The sequence below is a fragment of the Diospyros lotus genome, chromosome 4 (genome assembly GCF_014633365.1).
Source record: "Diospyros lotus cultivar Yz01 chromosome 4, ASM1463336v1, whole genome shotgun sequence".
Taxonomy (NCBI): domain Eukaryota; kingdom Viridiplantae; phylum Streptophyta; class Magnoliopsida; order Ericales; family Ebenaceae; genus Diospyros; species Diospyros lotus.
The window spans coordinates 16,682,633-16,699,836 of record NC_068341.1 but is presented as its reverse complement, the minus strand read 5'-3'; the positions used below and the strand labels follow the sequence as shown (position 1 = coordinate 16,699,836).

The following is a 17,204-nucleotide window of genomic DNA, read 5'->3' as shown; positions in this document are numbered from 1 at the left end:
AGACGACATTTTACACTACTCTTTCTAACCAATAAGCAATCTCCAAAATTTTGCACTGACTTAGAATCAGATTGACATTGTACTTTGTTAATGGATGGATGGATACTGTTTTTATAATTTTCCATTTCTAATTTAATATTTTTTGATTGAAATTTCAAACTTAAACTTGATTTGTATTCTAAATATTTGTTTTATTAAATATTTTATTTTATTTTTTCTAATTAATGAAAATGTTACTTAATACATTCTTAAATCTATTAAGTATATCCTCAAAAAATCTATTAAATATTATATATATATATGTATGTACTTATTTCTTTAGAACATTATCATAATTTTAGTTATTACATATTTATTTATTTCATAAAAATGATGGTTCTACCATTGACTCTTAACGCTCTTTAGTTTTTTCTGATATCCCAGTTCTTAAATTTAGGAAAAATCATATATAAAAATGTGAAAATATTTTTATTTATTTTAATTTGTAATTATGATCAATTTTTTTAAAAAATAATTTTTATGTGTTTATTTATTTTTCAGAACTCCTCTTTTTGAACCAAAACAAAATTAATTTTGAGTGCAAAGGATCTTAAACAAACCATAGAAATCAAAATACTAAGAGACACTACAAGGTGTCTAATTAATGACTTACCCTTATTAACATAATAAAATAGATTATTTTTTAGAGTTTAGAATTTAAGATTTAGGGTTTAAGATTTATATATATATATATATATATTTTTTTTTGGCAGGGGGTGCCTTGAACCCAACCCACATGAGTGGAGGGATCTTAAACAACCTACAGAAACCAAAATTCTAAAAAAAAAAAATAAAATTATGAGGTTTATATAAAATGGGCTCAAATCATTGAATTTTTGGAAATTCAATTAGGACTTTTCCTTGTGAATACCTCCTCCAAACTTAACCTTTTATGAGTGCAAATGCTTGTTAGTGACTCCAAGAAGAACAGAAACAAATAATTAAACAAAAAAAAGAACTCAAATAAAATAAAGATAGAGAAGGATCCTGTGATCCAAATTCAACTCGTATATAGATAAATGTTGGGAGGTAGCGATGAATGTCACATTTTTAACTTGGTGACCTCAATGCATACATCAAATTTGAACTCTAAAACATAATGGCAAATGCAATCAAACTAATTCCCTAATCCCAATCCCTAGAAAAGATAACAATGAATGAACCAAACCAACCAATTTACAAGCATAATCTAAGAGGGCACAGGCCTAATTGCTGGTACCGGCATGCCAACCAGACAAGGGCTCATTCTCACGTCACTGAAGTTATACCATTTCCTTCCACAGCCACCAACTGCCGCCAAGACCTCTTCCTCCACCTTTCCGCGACCTTCACTGTAACGTCCTGTTTTCTCACAACGTGCATTATCTCGAGATTTCAAGAATATTTTTTTTTTCAACATCAAACACACAACATAAGTCTCTCGATACATATACCTTCATCATAATCGTTTTTCGTCAATCCCGATCGTACCTTCTTAGCATATCAAAATTTAATAATAAATAAACTAAGACAGGTATTAACAATCACATCAGCGGAAGCAAGATCGAAACCTCAATGATATATAACCGACAATTCCTTTACAATAACCAAATCGATGTTTCACATGAAAATATCAAATATTTACATAACCTCTGAACATCGTAATCATAGACAAAACCTACGAAAACTAAACATAGCAGCTATATCTCGATGACATTCTTTCCCTTGGCGCCACTACATTCACCTGGAACGTTTGAATATTCCAGGGACATAGTCCAAATTAGATGCTGAATCATCTAAGTGAGAGTTCAAAAACGTTTTCATGCAGATATGAAAAATCATATACAAAATCGATAAATCCCGTCATGCACCAGTCTAAGAGAATCTCACATAGCACTTAACCCTAACTGGGGAAAATGCAATCTCTCTAAAGGCGACACGACCACTTCGGCCCATTGGCAAAACAATCCTGCTTAAGAGGGACAACCTCGACATATGAACCCGGGAATCACCCCATTGTCATTGTTAGGCTTTACGCTATAACTCAAAAGCATTCCAAAACCCAACCCAACACAACCCTAGCCCCAAGAGTGTCACATCAGCACTATCCTCGGAATCGATGTCACCTCGGCATTAATGCTATTGCTCAAAGGAACCTGGGGTGGTGTCCACTCGTAGCCCCGCCACTTGAGCCAACAACTAGGGTGGTGTCCACTCTCAGCCCCGCCACTTGGGTCCCGTAGGGTGAAGTCCGTCTCAGCCCCATCCCAAATGGGTCACCGAGCATTAATCCTTGGTACGCATCTCGAGTGCTGTCACTCCGGGCTACGTCACAGGTTACCAACCCACGTCTCACATGGACGACACAAAACAAGCCAATGCCGAAAAATCATAACATGCCTAAAATCAACATCTCAATGTATGCAATTTACCGTACGAAATTCAATGCATCTGTAAATAATTGTTTGGACAACCATAATAAACCAAGCCATAGGGATGAACATTCACAGTAAACCATTCACATGTCACTCAAGGTCCTTTCGGGTAGAACCACTCACAAGTCAAAACAAAGTTGGGGGCGAACACTCACCTTGGGCTAAATTCAAGATTCCTCGAAATGCGTGCCCGATTGACCTCGAGTCTCATGCCAGGCGGTCTCTAGTTAAAATTCGAGCCTCAACGATACCCTAGACATCATGTGCATTCAAAGGGAAATTAATATCTATTTTCTCAATTTTCTCCTTATTTTTCTCTAATTTCTTCCTATTTTTCTCTCGATAATTTTAAGTAAATACCTCTTCAAGCATTTTTTTCTAAATTTTTCTCCATAAGAATTCATAAAACAATATTTATAAGCCTCTGAAATTTTATAGAAATTTTCCAGATTTTGCTCCTATTTTCTCAAATTTCCATAATTACTTTTCCTTGAGAAAATTTATTTCTCATCAATTTAATTCGAATATACTTCAAGAAAAATCACCAAAACTCATCAAATAAATCCCTTATCCTTCTGGAATTTTCTCAGAATTTTCTGAAAATCCCTCCTATTTATTTTCCATTTACCTTTCCTTTCAAAAATCCAAAATAATTATCTCCTCAAAAAATTTCCAAGACAAAAATTTATCAAAATAAACTATTCATCCTTCTTGAATTTCTGGATATTTTTTCAGAATTTTAATTCCTTTAATTCTATTTTTTATCGAATTTTCTATATTTTCAGTATTTAAAAAATACAAAAAATACCTCCGATCATATTCTCAGGCGACGGCAACCAGCGACCTTCTCCGATGGCTGATCTGAAGACACCATCTTGAAGCTCTCTTCAAGTCGATCACAATGGAACCTTCACATGGCCGAAAAACTTACCGGAAACTGCCCGATTTGACGATTTACAGTCCGACTCCAGCGAAGCTTTGCGTTTTCCGACGAGCCAAATTGACCTTCGATTTGAACTTCGATTGACACGAAACTTTTCAGATCAATTACCCATCGCCTTGCGACCAAAAGCCCCTTATTAGATCGCTCAATCGATCACTCTACAACCTGATTTCACCTTCACTCAATATATATATATATATATATACATGCGGCCGAATGCAAAAACACCTCTACACCACTCCAAAAATTCTGAAACTCTCCAGAAATGATCCTCTTCCCTCAAGGATCAAAAGCCCCTTATTGGTTTCCCTCGATTCGCTCTCAAACTTGAGCAATTTGATGATTCAAATTCGGCTGAAACCCTTGGCTATTTATAGCCAAAATCCGACCCCCACGTGGCCAATTTCCGGCCAAAGCTTCTTCCCCACGCCTCCTAGACCACCCTAGGTCACTCCCTGACGGTCCTGAGCTGTCAAATGGCTGGATTTTCCGGCCAAATCTATGGCCAAATCGGCCATGCTTGTACAACTTTCTGAAAATTGCACTTTGGCCCTTTAAAATTTCTCTTTTGCATTTTGGCCCTTACCCTCAAGCCCCTGATCTCTCTAGCACCATCACTAAGACCCTCAAGACTAGTAATTCTCATTTCTCCCTTGAAATTTCTGAAAATTTACCGTTTTGACCTCCCTCGGGTATTTTTAGAAAATTACACTTAGGCCTGATTGATTGATTTGACCTCAAATCCATTCGATTCTACCTGAAACCACTTAAGGGTTGTTCTACGCATCGAATACTAGTCCTTGACATTCTCCGTTGACTTTTTGGATATCATTTATAACAATTCGGTAATACGAGCTTATTGGCAGCTGTACTTTTGCTGTACCGAAAATTCTTCTCGATCTCATTTCTTTTTTCAATAAAAATCATAATTTAAATCACTTGTCGTTTCTATACAATTTTCCTTGGCTATCTAGGGTCCGGGGTACTCCCTCCGACTAATTTGGTCGTCTAAAGCTGTATTAGTGTACCCTATAGTCTTATTTTTTCAACAATTCCATTTATGCCCTTTATCAAATATCATTTTTGTCCTCAAATTACTCTCGGGTATTACATTCACCCTTCTCCTCCTCGTGCTGCACGATCTGCTCCGCAATATTGTCCTCTTCTACAAACAGCTCTTTGTAGAAGAGAGTGAGGCGGCCACCGGACCTCTCTACGATGAAGAACTGGGGGTGGTCCACCAGCTTCTCCGTGATCACCAGTCGGCCGTCAGAGGTCCGCCACCTCTTCAGCACGGTGCACGGCGAGCGAGCGAGCGAGGGTATCGGCGGCGGGAAAGTCTTCATCTTCTCCCTCCTTATCTGACTGCCACCCTCGCCGTCGGTACGGATCACCGCTTGGATATCCTAGGTCAGGTCAAAGGAGCTTTATGTGCCGATGAATTCGCCATCTCCGGAGACAATGTAGGGGTTTGGAACCATGAAAATGAATCCATGAGAGCTGAAGAGAGAGAGGAGGAAGATTTTGGAGAGCCAGCTATACAGATATCATGCTATTGCCATATATATATAGTTATTTCTATTTTTGGTTTTTTTTTTATTTTCTATATATATATATATACATTGGATATACCTGCAAATGACATGGAAATGGATAAGCAAGTCACAATTGGATTAAATTGGAAAACAATTATCCTGTTGTAGCTGTAAGCAATCAATAATGAGATTTAATTGGATAATATATAGTTATCTGAAAGCAATATCATCATCAATTATGAAAAAAATGCATTTAGAGTCCTGTAATTTAGACTATCTCTTATTTTTGGTCCGATATTCTGATTTAAAATTATCTCATATGAGTTGCCTAAATAAAATAAATAATTAAATGTTTGAAATCATAAAAGATATCTGCGCAATTAGTTCAAACCACAAAATCTTAGATCATGCAATTTATCCTTTATATATACATATGAAGCACAGAGCCGGACCTTTCATGAGCCCAAGAGGCGGTAGCCTCAGGCGCATGAAAATTTGAGTATTTGGGGCTCATAAATTGGACACCTTCCTCTTTGGTAAGGGCCCATTGCCCCAGGCCCAGCCGCCCACGGTCCACACCCCCTCCCCTTCCCCTTCTGCAAAGGTTCGCCGCTGCCCTAAGCTCTTCTCCTTCTCTTGCTTTCACTGCCCTGCCTCTCTCAACTCTCGCTCCGTCACTCTCTCTGTCGTCGTCGCCCTCACCTCTCGCTGCTTCGTCGCTCGCCCTCGACCTTGTGGTCGATGGCTCGCTCTCCGTCGACCGTCGATCCGTCGCTCACTGTCTCTCTCTCCCTCAATCGCACGGTCGCAGTTTCGCACCCTCGCCCTCGTGGCCGGTGGCTTGCTGCGTCGCTCTTGCCTCTTGCTCCGTGGCTCGCCGTTGCTGGTGGTGGCTCGCTACCTCTCGATTGTTGATTGGCTCATCAGATTCAGTCTTTCAGATCTGCTTTTCTTAAGCTCTTAACTACAGAATCCAGATCTGTTTCAACTTTCAGTGGTTAGTTGCTCTTCATTTCGTTTCGTTTATGATGTATTCAGAGATTTGGATAGCTTGCCTATATCTATTTTATTGATGTTGGTTGAATCTGGCAAAAGCAAATTTAATTTTATTGATGTTGTTATTTCATTTCGTTTATATAATATACATGACAATTGTTTTCTAGAAGCTAGAACTAGAGTGTCTTGTTCATTTTATTTTTCTTATTATTATTACAAATCTATATATAAAAATTAAGTTTAACATTATTATTGCTTAAATGTGTTGTGTATTGTCATAATATTTTTTTTCTTGTAGCTTTTGTTAGGTTTAAGCAATAGTCACAAATCATGCCTCCTAAATAAATGTCTAGAGCTCAAAAAAGAAAAAGAAAATAGAGGGAAGAAGAGTAATTTTTAATTGATAATTTAGAAAAATTTTAATTTTATTCTTTGATATAGTATAAATATTTATTTATTTTATATATTTTATTATAAAAAAAATAAAATTTAAATGTACTCTACGATTCGGAACCCATTTTTCCATTTCACCTCGGGCCCCAAAATTTCATGTATGACATTGATGAAGCAAATCAATCTGTATTTTCTATTTCTTGGAGGTTTTATTTGAGCAATATTAGATAATCTTAAGAAAAGGGTATTGAAGTTTATTTTGATGATCATCATCTTTGATCTCGTGGCCTTGACTGAATCAAGATGAAATGTGTAATGTCGTGTAAATTAGAAGATCATTTTAATTTTTGTTGGGAAAAAAATTAAAATTTATATGTATATATATATTTCAAAATGATATGGTAATTTTAATTTGATTTGCTTTGAGATCATTATTGAATCTGTTGATGATATTCGCATGAGTTTTTTATTTTGATTATCCATAAATCATTTTTGGTTACTAAGAAAATGAAAATACTTTAAAATGAGTACTTTTGAGAGAGAAAATTAAGATTTCACTACAAATTATAAAAATTAACTGTTGTTATTGAAATACAATGATTAAAATTTGTGAGGTGGGAACGTATTGGTCTTGGCAAAGTAGGATGTTCCAGTACCATATTTTTGCCTGTCAAGATAAGAGTCAAGTTGGTACAAGTCATCGAGCTAGTTCTGGCAGGGAAGATATCTCTGGGAGGAAATGTAAATCACAATTGGATTAAATTGGAAAACAATTATCCTGTGGCTGTAAGCAATCAATAATGAGATTTAATTGGATAATAGTTATCTGAAAGCAATATCATCATCAATTACGAAAAAAATGCATTTAGAGTCCTGTAATTTAGCCTTCAGCATTTACCTACTACTACGAGGAGCCATTTCGCCCCAAGATACGATTCAAGAGAAAGACTTAGAAAAATAGCACACCTTTGATGCAAGGAGGAAGAAGAAGTTAGAAAAATAGCACACCTTTGATGCAAGGAGGAAGAAGAAGTAACGATGGAAAACCCCGAAGAGAGGGGACGCACCCTTTATACTGTTCCCATACATTGCGTCCGGAAGAAAGCAAAACACCATAAGGCCCCTAGCAAATGTTAGGGGCATGCTGTAATACCCAAGAAATTTGGGTTATTTGAGAATAAGTATTTTATTAGAAAAATAAAATTTCGGGGACGGTTGATATCTAAATAGCTTGAAAAATTGATCGAATCAATGACAAGGAGTACCCTAGAATCGAGATATCTAAGGAAATCAACACGATATTAACGAGCATTTCAATGCATGATTTATGGCATCAAAAGAAATTAGATCAAAAGCGATTTTCAGTACAGCTAAAATATAGCTATGATTTAAGTTGAAAAATTGAATTGTCGTAGGGGACTTTCGGGAAGTCAACGAAACCCTAAGGGGGCTTCGATTTTATGTAAGAATCAATTCTGAAGTGATTTTGGGATGAAGTAATAGCCCGGTGAGGGTGATGGGACGAAATCATCTTTATTGAGTAATCTTGAAGTAATTAATTTTGCATTTTCAGTATCAGAATGCAAATTAATTTGATGTTTGAGGATATAATTGTAATTAGAGAATTTGTTCAAGAGAAATTAAGATGAAATGAGGATTAATGAGTAAATTTTTTCACATATGTATATTAATGTAATACATATATGTATGCACGTGAGACTGGGGGGGGTAAATTTGTAGCATTTGATGGACAAACTTTGCATCAATTAAGGGCATTGGGATGAGAGATTTACAGAAAATTTGGGAGAAATGTCGAGAGAGAGAGTGGTGGCTAAGGCTTATCTTCTTTGCAAGTGGATATATATATATATATATATAAGAATGGAAATGGAAGAAGCAGAGAGCAAATGGTCGAGAGGTTTGAAGCAGAGAGTGGCCAAGAGATTTGAAATGCGAGAGAGAGGCTGAGAGCTTGGCTTGGCTGAGATTGAAGGAGAGATCGAGAAAGAGGGCCGGTGCTGGCCAGATTTGTAACGACGACAGATCTGGCAGCCATGGCAGTGATGGAGGCAGCAATGGCAATGGTTAGAAGCGGCGATCGGTGGCTGTTGCAGCGCCAACACCAGAGGCGATCGACGGTGAGGTCGCAACCAGCAATGGCGGTTGTGCTGTTGTTGGAGGTGACATGCTAACAAGCGGGCGGCCGCGGCAAGGCGGTCAGGAGCTTCGACGATCGGCCATGGCAGACGCGCTGGAGTTGCAGCACGCAGGGGTGCCCGCGGTGGTGTCTCACAATGGTGGCGGAGGCGCGACAGCCGGCGGTGTCCACCGGCGATGGCAGGGTGGCCAGCAGCGGCTATTGGCAGAGTTGGGAGGCGGTGGCCGGTGGCGGTTGTGTGCATGAAGAAGAAGAAGAAGAAGAAGAAAGAAAGAAAGAAAAGAAAAAGGAAAGAAAGGAAAAATAGAAGAACAAAATGGAGAAAAATCCTGAAAAATGTCAGAAAATTCTAGAAATTAATTTGGGGTTAGAGGAATATGCTGAAACTAGGAAATTATCTGGGCACGTGTTTCGAGGTCAATGCGCGCACATCAATGAGGCGTTAAAAGCTAAGCCTAGGCCTAGGTGAGTTTTGGAATTTTTAATGTTCTTAGAAAAATATTTTATGAATTTTTATGAAAAATATTTGGTGAAATATTTAAGTAGATATTTATTTTAGAATGTTAGTGAGGAAAAATGGGAGAAAAATAGAGAAAAAATGTAAAGAAATTATGGAAAAATAGGTTTTAATGTTTATTGGAATAAAATGATGGATATGGTGCTTTGAGAATTGAGGTGAAGTGACTGGTGCAAATTTCGAGATTCGACATGCAAATCGAGACTATGCGCGTTTTTCGAGGCATCTTGAGTTTTGTTCATCAAGTGAGTGGTTTTTATCTCAAAAACTTATTTATGTTATGTTTTGCCTATATTGAGCATGATATTTATGATGGTTGCAAAATCATATGTAATTTATGCACATCTTGTCATATCTGTACATATATTGTTACATTGGTAGTCATGATTTTTCCTTGGCATGATATTGTTGGCATATCAGTATTTGTGTCGGGATGGGATGTCGCCCTGATAATGTAGCCATAATTTCCCAAGAATAATGATGGAACAACGTTTAGGAGTATCTTGAAAGCAGGTCAGGATTACTACCGGGGGTTGCATATCGGGCAAGAGGGACAGAGAAGTTACATTAGGACAAATGTTTGTTCATGTATTTACATCATGCATTCATGTATCTGTTTTTAAACTTTCACTAGAAGATTCATTTTCTAATCGGGTTATACCCCTAGAACATTCAAATGTTCAAGATAAGACTTGTAGTTTAGACATGAAAGTGGTTGAGATGTGACAGCACGTGGTAACATATCTGATGGATTCAGTATGTGGTTCCGGTATTTCGCTTCATCATGAAGAGACGGATATGTCTTTAATCTGAAACTCTTTTGATGAGTAGTACTATGTAAGAGTGTATTATGTATTCGAATGATGTTTTGAGAAATCGATCATGTAATATTGTTTAATTTTTTTAAGGTATAATTGTTATGATTTAATGTATATTTGAGGTATTTAGTTGCTATTTCTTGATGATGAGTCTCAATGTATTCAGTTTTGAAGAGGTATTATGGTACGGATTCTTATGTTATGATTTAAGTGAATTTGGTTATGTACCATATCAGATTTCGATTATTATTTCTGCATTTATGATGATTATTTGTCTTAGCTTATTGATTCTTATTTTGGTATGCTGAGAAGGTAGAATGGGATTGTAAGGGAATAATTTATATTGAGTTTATGTTGAAAAAAAAAATATCTTCGAAATTCCTAAGTTATTTAACGCTACTGTCACGCACCTGTCGTGCATTCAATCTCTCGAGGGAAATCATGAGCCGCCGCTCATACCTATGGCGCTGCATCTCCCTGGCATAACGCTCCATGCCCTGAAGTTCCACGAGTCGTATACCAGAACATCAGGGGGGGGACTTTCCCCGCTACCAGATCCGATCTCGATCCAACGAGGGTTAGGAGGCCGACCATAACTAGAGCACCACTCCCAGAGGCGTATTCAATCCTTAACAAGGGTAGTTTGGTTTCTTCCTCTGCCTTCTGAAGTTTGGGTAGCAAAAATCGAACGCAAGCTCGGCCATGCCCCGAGCACGTCCCAACCGTAGCACGTAGCTCCGTTGGTGCACATTCAAGATAAGCCAGCTGGTTGACAACCTAGATATCACCATGGGCCCCCCCAAGCATAATGCCTCGAAACCTTGAAACCACGTGCGCGACGGGAGCCACGAATAAAAGCATAAAAAGAAATGCTTGACTTCAGATGCCTTTAAAGCCAACATATGTTTAAACAAAGACCAAAGTCAGCTCGGTCGTCCACCTTGGCCATGTCTTAATGATAATCCAACTCTCCAAAACTAGCGTATGTAGCAAATTACCCAGGCTTCCCTTTTCTAGCTCGAACGCTCGCTTCTCGAGCATCCGACCTGGAGGGTTATCGACCATCCGGCCCTAATCTGGCCCCCCTCTCTCTCTCGGCCCATCCTTCATAGCCCGATCTCAGCCCATCCTGGTCCTGCGCCAGCTTGTCGCAACATCATTGCAACCTCTACTGGGTATCCGCGCGCCCACCTCAGATCTCATCCTCATTAATGGCGGATCCCATCCACATTAATGAGGGTCCTGTCGCCACCATGCCGTCACTTGGGAATCTCCACCAGCGCCGGATACTTAGTCTCTTCGCCTACAAACGCACGACGTATGCATACAAGAGGACGTCTCCTCCCCTTATATCAACCAGCTCTTTTCAGAGCCAAGGTATGTTCTGCCCTTTGACCTATTGATACATTGTTGTTTCTTTACTTCCTTACTCACTCTAGCGTCAGAGTGCTTGCAAGTGCTAGCCCCCCCTGGGACAGACCCATTGCCGGAGCCTGCGCCTTGCCGTTGCGATCCTGTCTCCGATCGCTCCCTTTGGTCAGGAAGGAACAATAATTTTTTTCAATACATAATTGATCCTAATTTTTTTCAAGCTAGAAGATTAAAGATCCTAATTTTTTTCAAGAATCATGATGTGATTTTGGAAACGCATGAGAAAAATTGGGATTGAAGCAAAAAACTACTTAAAGACCAGAAGAAATAACTGAAAAACAAAAAGAACAGGAAACACAAAAAGAATAGGAAACATATTAAAAAAAACCACTGCAAACACCTTCAATAATGCTCGTTAGAACCTATGAAAATATGATTCAGTTTTGTTCTGTTTGGCTCTTGAGAAATAGCCTAGAAATGCGGAGAAATATCAAAAAGACTAGGGGTTAAAATAAAAAGATATTTCCTTTTATTTTATTCTATTTTTCTGGTAAAAATGGAATAAGACAAAATCCAGATTAAAACAAAAAAACAAGAGAACAAAGGCAAATAGAATTAGAAACCAAGTCAGTTATTGAGCAAAGCTACTATCACTGTCAAACTCGTTCACAAAATCATGCAGCATACAATAATTGAATCTAACACGCCATCGAATCGAGATCAAAATCACTCACCAACACCATTAATTGCTTATCGGAAAAACATTTGCTTCTGATATCATATTTGAATAACAAAAACAAAAAGAATATGAAAATGTCAGAGAAAAGCTCCATAGAATTTGGCACTAGACAACACCAAACTGAAGTGCAACAAAAACAATAAAAGCAAGAAATCTTAGAGAAAAATTCCACATAATTTGGCAGCAGACGACCCAAAAATGAAGTGCCGCACATACATACATACATACATATATATATATATAGAGAGAGAGAGAGAGAGAGAGAGAGAGAGAGATGAACTATACCTTAGTTCACTAGCATTCTTCCAAAAGCAGAGCTTTGCCAAGAGAGAGAGAGAGAGAGAGACGGAGGGCAAGCAGATAGAAGCAGGAGCTTTTGCTGTTCCTGAGTTTCTCTATGGTAAGCGTCGGCTGCATTGCTGGTGGAGAGAACTCAGAGAAGAAGAAAAGAATGCTTGAAATAGAATGAAAGGCATTAGGGTTACAAGCCTTTTATATTTTATTTATTTTATTAATACAATATTTCTTGAGCCGTGAAATTTTTAAACCTTAAATCGCACGATTTGCAGTTTTCTTAAACCATGTCGAACCACTCACCCAAAAAAATCGTGTGGTGGGTGTGATTCGGTCGATTTTTGCAGTGAGTTAGTTTTTTTGAACACCCCTAGTTTCAAGAGAAGGACTCAGTCCAAGAGGACAGAGGGTTTCGGGAGAAAGGCCTATATCAGGAGGAATGTCGGCTCCAGGTGGATCACTAACAATTAACTTTGGGTCTTTGAGTGAAACTTTCATGCTTCGAGTGGAATTGAGATCACAAATACAAGTTAAAAGGCATGCGGGGATTCATCTCTCTCGTATGTCCTCTGATGTTTAAATCAGTATGGGAAGACGAGTATTGTTCCGTGTGGACACTGAGATCCCTCCGGGTGCACCATGTGCTATGTATGTAGAATATGAAGTTAGAGATGATGATGTCAATTTACCAGAAATGGAATCCCCTTTCCTGTTGAGGAGATGGGTATTTATAGGGGTGTGGCCCAAGAACATCAAATAGGACAATGTTGAGCAACTATCAGACAGGCTCAAAAAGAATCTCCCCCAGGGGCCTTAGTAATATAGGGAGTCCTTCTAAAGAAGTGGGTCACATGGCAGCTTGTTTCATGGAGCAACGTCTTCACTTCTACACAACTTTCTTACAAACTTCCTCCTGGAGGGATTTTGGTACTCTTAAGACAAACACAATAAAAAAATAAAAGAGACGTTAAGAACGAAAAACTAACAAGAACATTAATTTGGATGGTTAATATAATATTATTAATGAATAAATATAAATTCTTTCATTATAAAATAAATTTTAATGATAAACTAAATAAGGCGTCATTAATATACCACTTTCTCGTTGTTATTGACTAATTTTTTTAATTATAAACAAAAAATAATATAAAATCATTATTAATATTTAATTAACACTTATATAAGTAATCTCTAACATAATTATATTTTTTTGTAAATGCACAAATATAATTATTAAACTAATTTCATTAAACATTAATTATTTATTGATAATACAATATAATAAAAAATTTTGAACATATTAAAAAGAATACAATATATCAAACTAATTTATTATTATTATTAGATTTATAATATAATTACATTTTAAAATAAATATTAATTTGATGCAATAATTTACATTATTTTATTATCATATTTAAGATTATTATCTAAATTATTTAATAAATATCATAATTTAAATTATTTTATCAGTTATCATATTTTATTTTTATCTATCAAAATAATTATTGATATTATTTTCATAGATTATTTTATTTTTTATTTAACAACTAAATATAAAAAAAAAACTAATTGTAATGGCGGAAGATGCTCTGCCTCTTTCTCTTAGGGATTGCAAATCCCTAAATCTCCATTGCCTTCATCTCCCTTTCAACCCGTCGAAGCTGTCTCCAACCTATTGTTTGCGTCGCCTCCACCTCCTCGCTGCCTCAACGCCGTCACCACATCTAGCTCCATCGTGGCCTCCTCGCTACTTCTACACCACCGTCGCCTCTAGATCCATTGCCTTTAGATCCATCTACCTTACTTTGACTGCAAGCTCAAGCGAGCCATAAAGAAGCAAGGGTGCACTTGCTCCGCAACAAAGCTCTTGCCATTGTCCCCCATTTGGATTAGCAGCGCCTCACAAGTTCATAACCCCAAGGAACTCGTCGGATTCCTCAGGTTCACGCCTTTCGCCTGAATTGATCAGAACATTCTAGAAGGTGACCAACGATAACTCCCTTTATATGCCCCCAAATTTCGTTCTACTTTCTCGCATTGTTCTTTATAGCTTCAGTTATATTATCTTTGTAGTGCAGAATAGGGAAATATGAACAAACCCTAGTTTGACGGTCCAACGAAGGCAAATGTACATGGTGGCTCTTTCATCTCAGTTATCGCAGATTTGATACGTTTTTTAACTTTCTTTTTGTCTTTCTTTCTATGTATGTGGGGTTTTGGCTCAATGCAGATACGATGACATCTGCAAATTCACCAAAAGGAAACCTTTATGGTTATTGTTATACTTCATTTGGTTCAAATCAAAGATCAGTGTACTGACTATGGTCTATTCGGGGGGTGTTTAGCTTAGCGGTTTGACCGCTTATAAGCTCATCATTTATCTTATAAGTTACATAACTTATTTAGTTACACGTTTGTTAAAAATTCAAGAGTTTAAGAGGTTGCTTAGGGTCACAAATAAGCTAAGCCCCTCGCAAGCGGCTCAATGCTCGGCTCGTTAAAAGTTCATTCGTTAAGGTAAACGACCTGAGTTTGACTTTAATTTTGAAGTTCGTTTTGTAAATGAACTGAGTTTGAACTTAGTAAAGCTCGGTTCAGTAGCTCACAAGGTGGCTCGATTAGAGATTCGTGAGTTGCTCGATTATAGGCCTGCAAGCTTGATCATGTAGAGGCTTGCTAGTAAGCTCGATTATTGGCTCGTGAATAGTTTGTGAACAGGTTTGTTTATAAATACATTAATAAATTTATTTTATAATTTTTTAAAAAATTATTTAACATAAAATTATCAAATTTTACACTATTATAATAATATCATTAATAGAATGTGTTGATAATAAGATATGCCAATCAAACTATATATTATAATGCATCATTTATATGCATGTTTCTAATTCAACTAAAATTTTCTCTTGAGCACATTAATATGATGTTATAATCAGTGTTCTTGGTTATTGTTATATTTTCTAAAAAAAGAAATTATAGAATAGAAAATACTTAAAAAGTAAAATAGATAGGGTATATGTGAAAAATAGTCAAAATTATAAGGGTTGGAATAAAATAAATGTGTGTGTATTTGTGGAATTAGTTTATAATTTATATGATATAAATAGATTTGTAAGTTGTAAACCCTAAATTGGAAAGCAATTGCAGCAGTTTACTGAAGGTTTGGAGTAGCTAGAGAGTGACCCATTGCCGCTCTCGTCGTTGCCTTGTCGGAGTGTCCATTGCTCTCATTGTCGACTTATGCTATATCCTCTATCTCTGTTGTTGTCTCGCATCTCTCGCCATCAGTGCATCACCTTAGCTCACCATCTCACCGCCACCTCGCCAACCGTCGCTGCATCCCTTGCTCTCGCCTTGTTGTTGCATCCTCTGCTCTTGCTAGAAGCTTGTTGAGCTCCAGCCTAAGCTCGGGCTTGCCAAGGTTTGGTTGAGCTCGAGCCCAAGCTTGGCTTGTCAACCGAATTGATGAGACGAGGTTGAGCTCGAACTATGTTAATCGAGCTCGAGCCTGAGCTCAGATTTGTTGAGCCGAGTCGAGTCGAGTCGAGCTTATCAAAGCTTAGCTTGGCTCGGCTTGATTGTGACCCTACTGTTTGGCTTTCCATTTTTTTAATAAGCTTATAAGTCTTTTTATTTATAAGGTGTGTAAAGCTTAAAAATTGACTAGCATTTAAGTTGATAAAGCGTTTGCATAAATGTACTGTAAGTTATCATTTATATAATTATGTGTTTAGTTTGAAAAAACTGATAAATTATCATAATTTAATAAAAATACTCAAATGGACATGTTGCTGAATAATACAAATAAAATTCATAAAAATTCTAATTTTTAATTAAAATAAATTATAAATTAATATTTAACTAATAAAATTATTATAATTACATGTTGATAAATTATACATAATTATTAAAAAATATACTAATACAATACTTTATGTTTAAATTTAAATTTAATTTATAAAAATATTAAATGTATTAATATAATAGATATTAATATATATATATGTTAAATGTATATCCGGACCTATAGTGAGGCCCATGAGGCTATTGTGTTAGCACCCATAAATTGTCATTTTTGGGCCCCATAAATTTTTTCTAGGTCCACCCCCACTCAGCGCCTTCTACAAACCCTACTCCCTTTCTGGCTCTCTCGCTGCTCGCCCTCGCCCTCGCTCTCGCTCGCGGCTAGCCCTAGCCCTCGCTCGCGGTTAGCCCTAGCCCTCGCCCTCGCTCTTGCTCTCGCCTCTCGCTCTTGCTCTTGCTTCTTGCTTGCTCACTCTCTCTCGCGGCTCGCCCTCGCCTCTCGCTCGATGTCTCTCTCGGCTCACCCTTGCCCTCGCCTCTTGCTTGACGCTTGCTCGCTCTCTCGCTTGCGACTCGCCCTTGCCTCTTAGTCGGTAGCTGCGGAGGTCACATCTATGGCTATTGGCTTTGGCTCTCTAACTCTTGCTCTCGCTGGGTGATTGGGTCGCTCGCCTTTCTGCATTGCCATTGGGACACTTTGGTTCAATCTTTTGAGGTTTGGTTCAATCTTTGGTGTTGTGTTATGTTTGGGTTCAAATTCAATATCAGTGACAAAAAAATCTTTTGGTTCAGTCTTTGGTGCTGTATTCTTGTTCTTGGCAGGCAAGCAGTGGCCACTGGCCAGTGGGCATCCCTTCATACTCTAGAGACTAAGAGACTAGAGGTAAGTTAATTTATTTGATTATGTTCTATTTAATGTTTATTTTTATTTTGTTTTGACTAAGTTAACACCTATAATGAGTTTAGAAATTATGACTTTAGGCTTTCTACTAATTGTTAGTTGACTACTTCATTTAGTTAGGGATTGTCCTGGCTGAATTGTATCAATTGTGATTGAATATTTGAATTGTCCATGCTAATATTGTTAAATTTTTGATTTTATTCTTTGACATGATATGAATATTTATTTATTCTTTATGATGTTTTATTATAAAAAAATAAAATTTAAATATACACT

At 37.2% G+C, this 17,204-nt stretch overlaps 2 protein-coding genes across 8 annotated transcripts in view; one reads left to right on the top strand and one right to left on the bottom strand.

Annotated features, from left to right (window-relative positions):
* Positions 1–1,228: 1,228 nt before the first annotated feature.
* LOC127799699 (uncharacterized) lies at positions 1,229–10,307 on the bottom strand. Its single transcript, XM_052333922.1, has 4 exons — positions 10,224–10,307; positions 4,495–4,802; positions 3,385–3,458; positions 1,229–1,380 (listed from the first exon to the last, which is right to left on the bottom strand). The coding sequence occupies exons 1-4, from the start codon at positions 10,305–10,307 to the stop codon at positions 1,229–1,231; spliced, it is 618 nt and encodes a 205-aa protein (XP_052189882.1).
* Positions 5,792–17,204, top strand: part of LOC127799517 (calmodulin-interacting protein 111-like) — a 30,935-nt gene continuing 19,522 nt past the window's right edge. The window contains exons 1-3 of one of the 7 annotated variants that reach the window (XM_052333614.1): positions 13,808–14,202; positions 14,299–16,742; positions 16,820–16,910. The gene's annotated coding sequence lies outside the window, so the exon portion shown is untranslated. Of the gene's footprint in view, positions 5,929–13,807; positions 14,203–14,293; positions 16,743–16,819; positions 16,911–17,204 lie in introns of those variants that run through there. The other 6 variants (XM_052333613.1, XM_052333612.1, XM_052333616.1 and 3 more) reach the window with 6 other exon arrangements.

Excerpts from the sequence above, each read along its gene's own strand:
- LOC127799699 (XM_052333922.1), bottom strand. The coding sequence starts at position 10,307 with ATGGAGCGTTATGCCAGGGAGATGCAGCGCCATAGGTATGAGCGGCGG. Across the intron at positions 3,459-4,494 it reads GGTGAATGTAATACCCGAGA|GTCAATTTGGCTCGTCGGAA; the intron begins GTAATTTGAGGA and ends TTCAAATCGAAG. Across the intron at positions 1,381-3,384 it reads GTCAAATCGGGCAGTTTCCG|GACGTTACAGTGAAGGTCGC; the intron begins GTAAGTTTTTCG and ends GTGAGAAAACAG.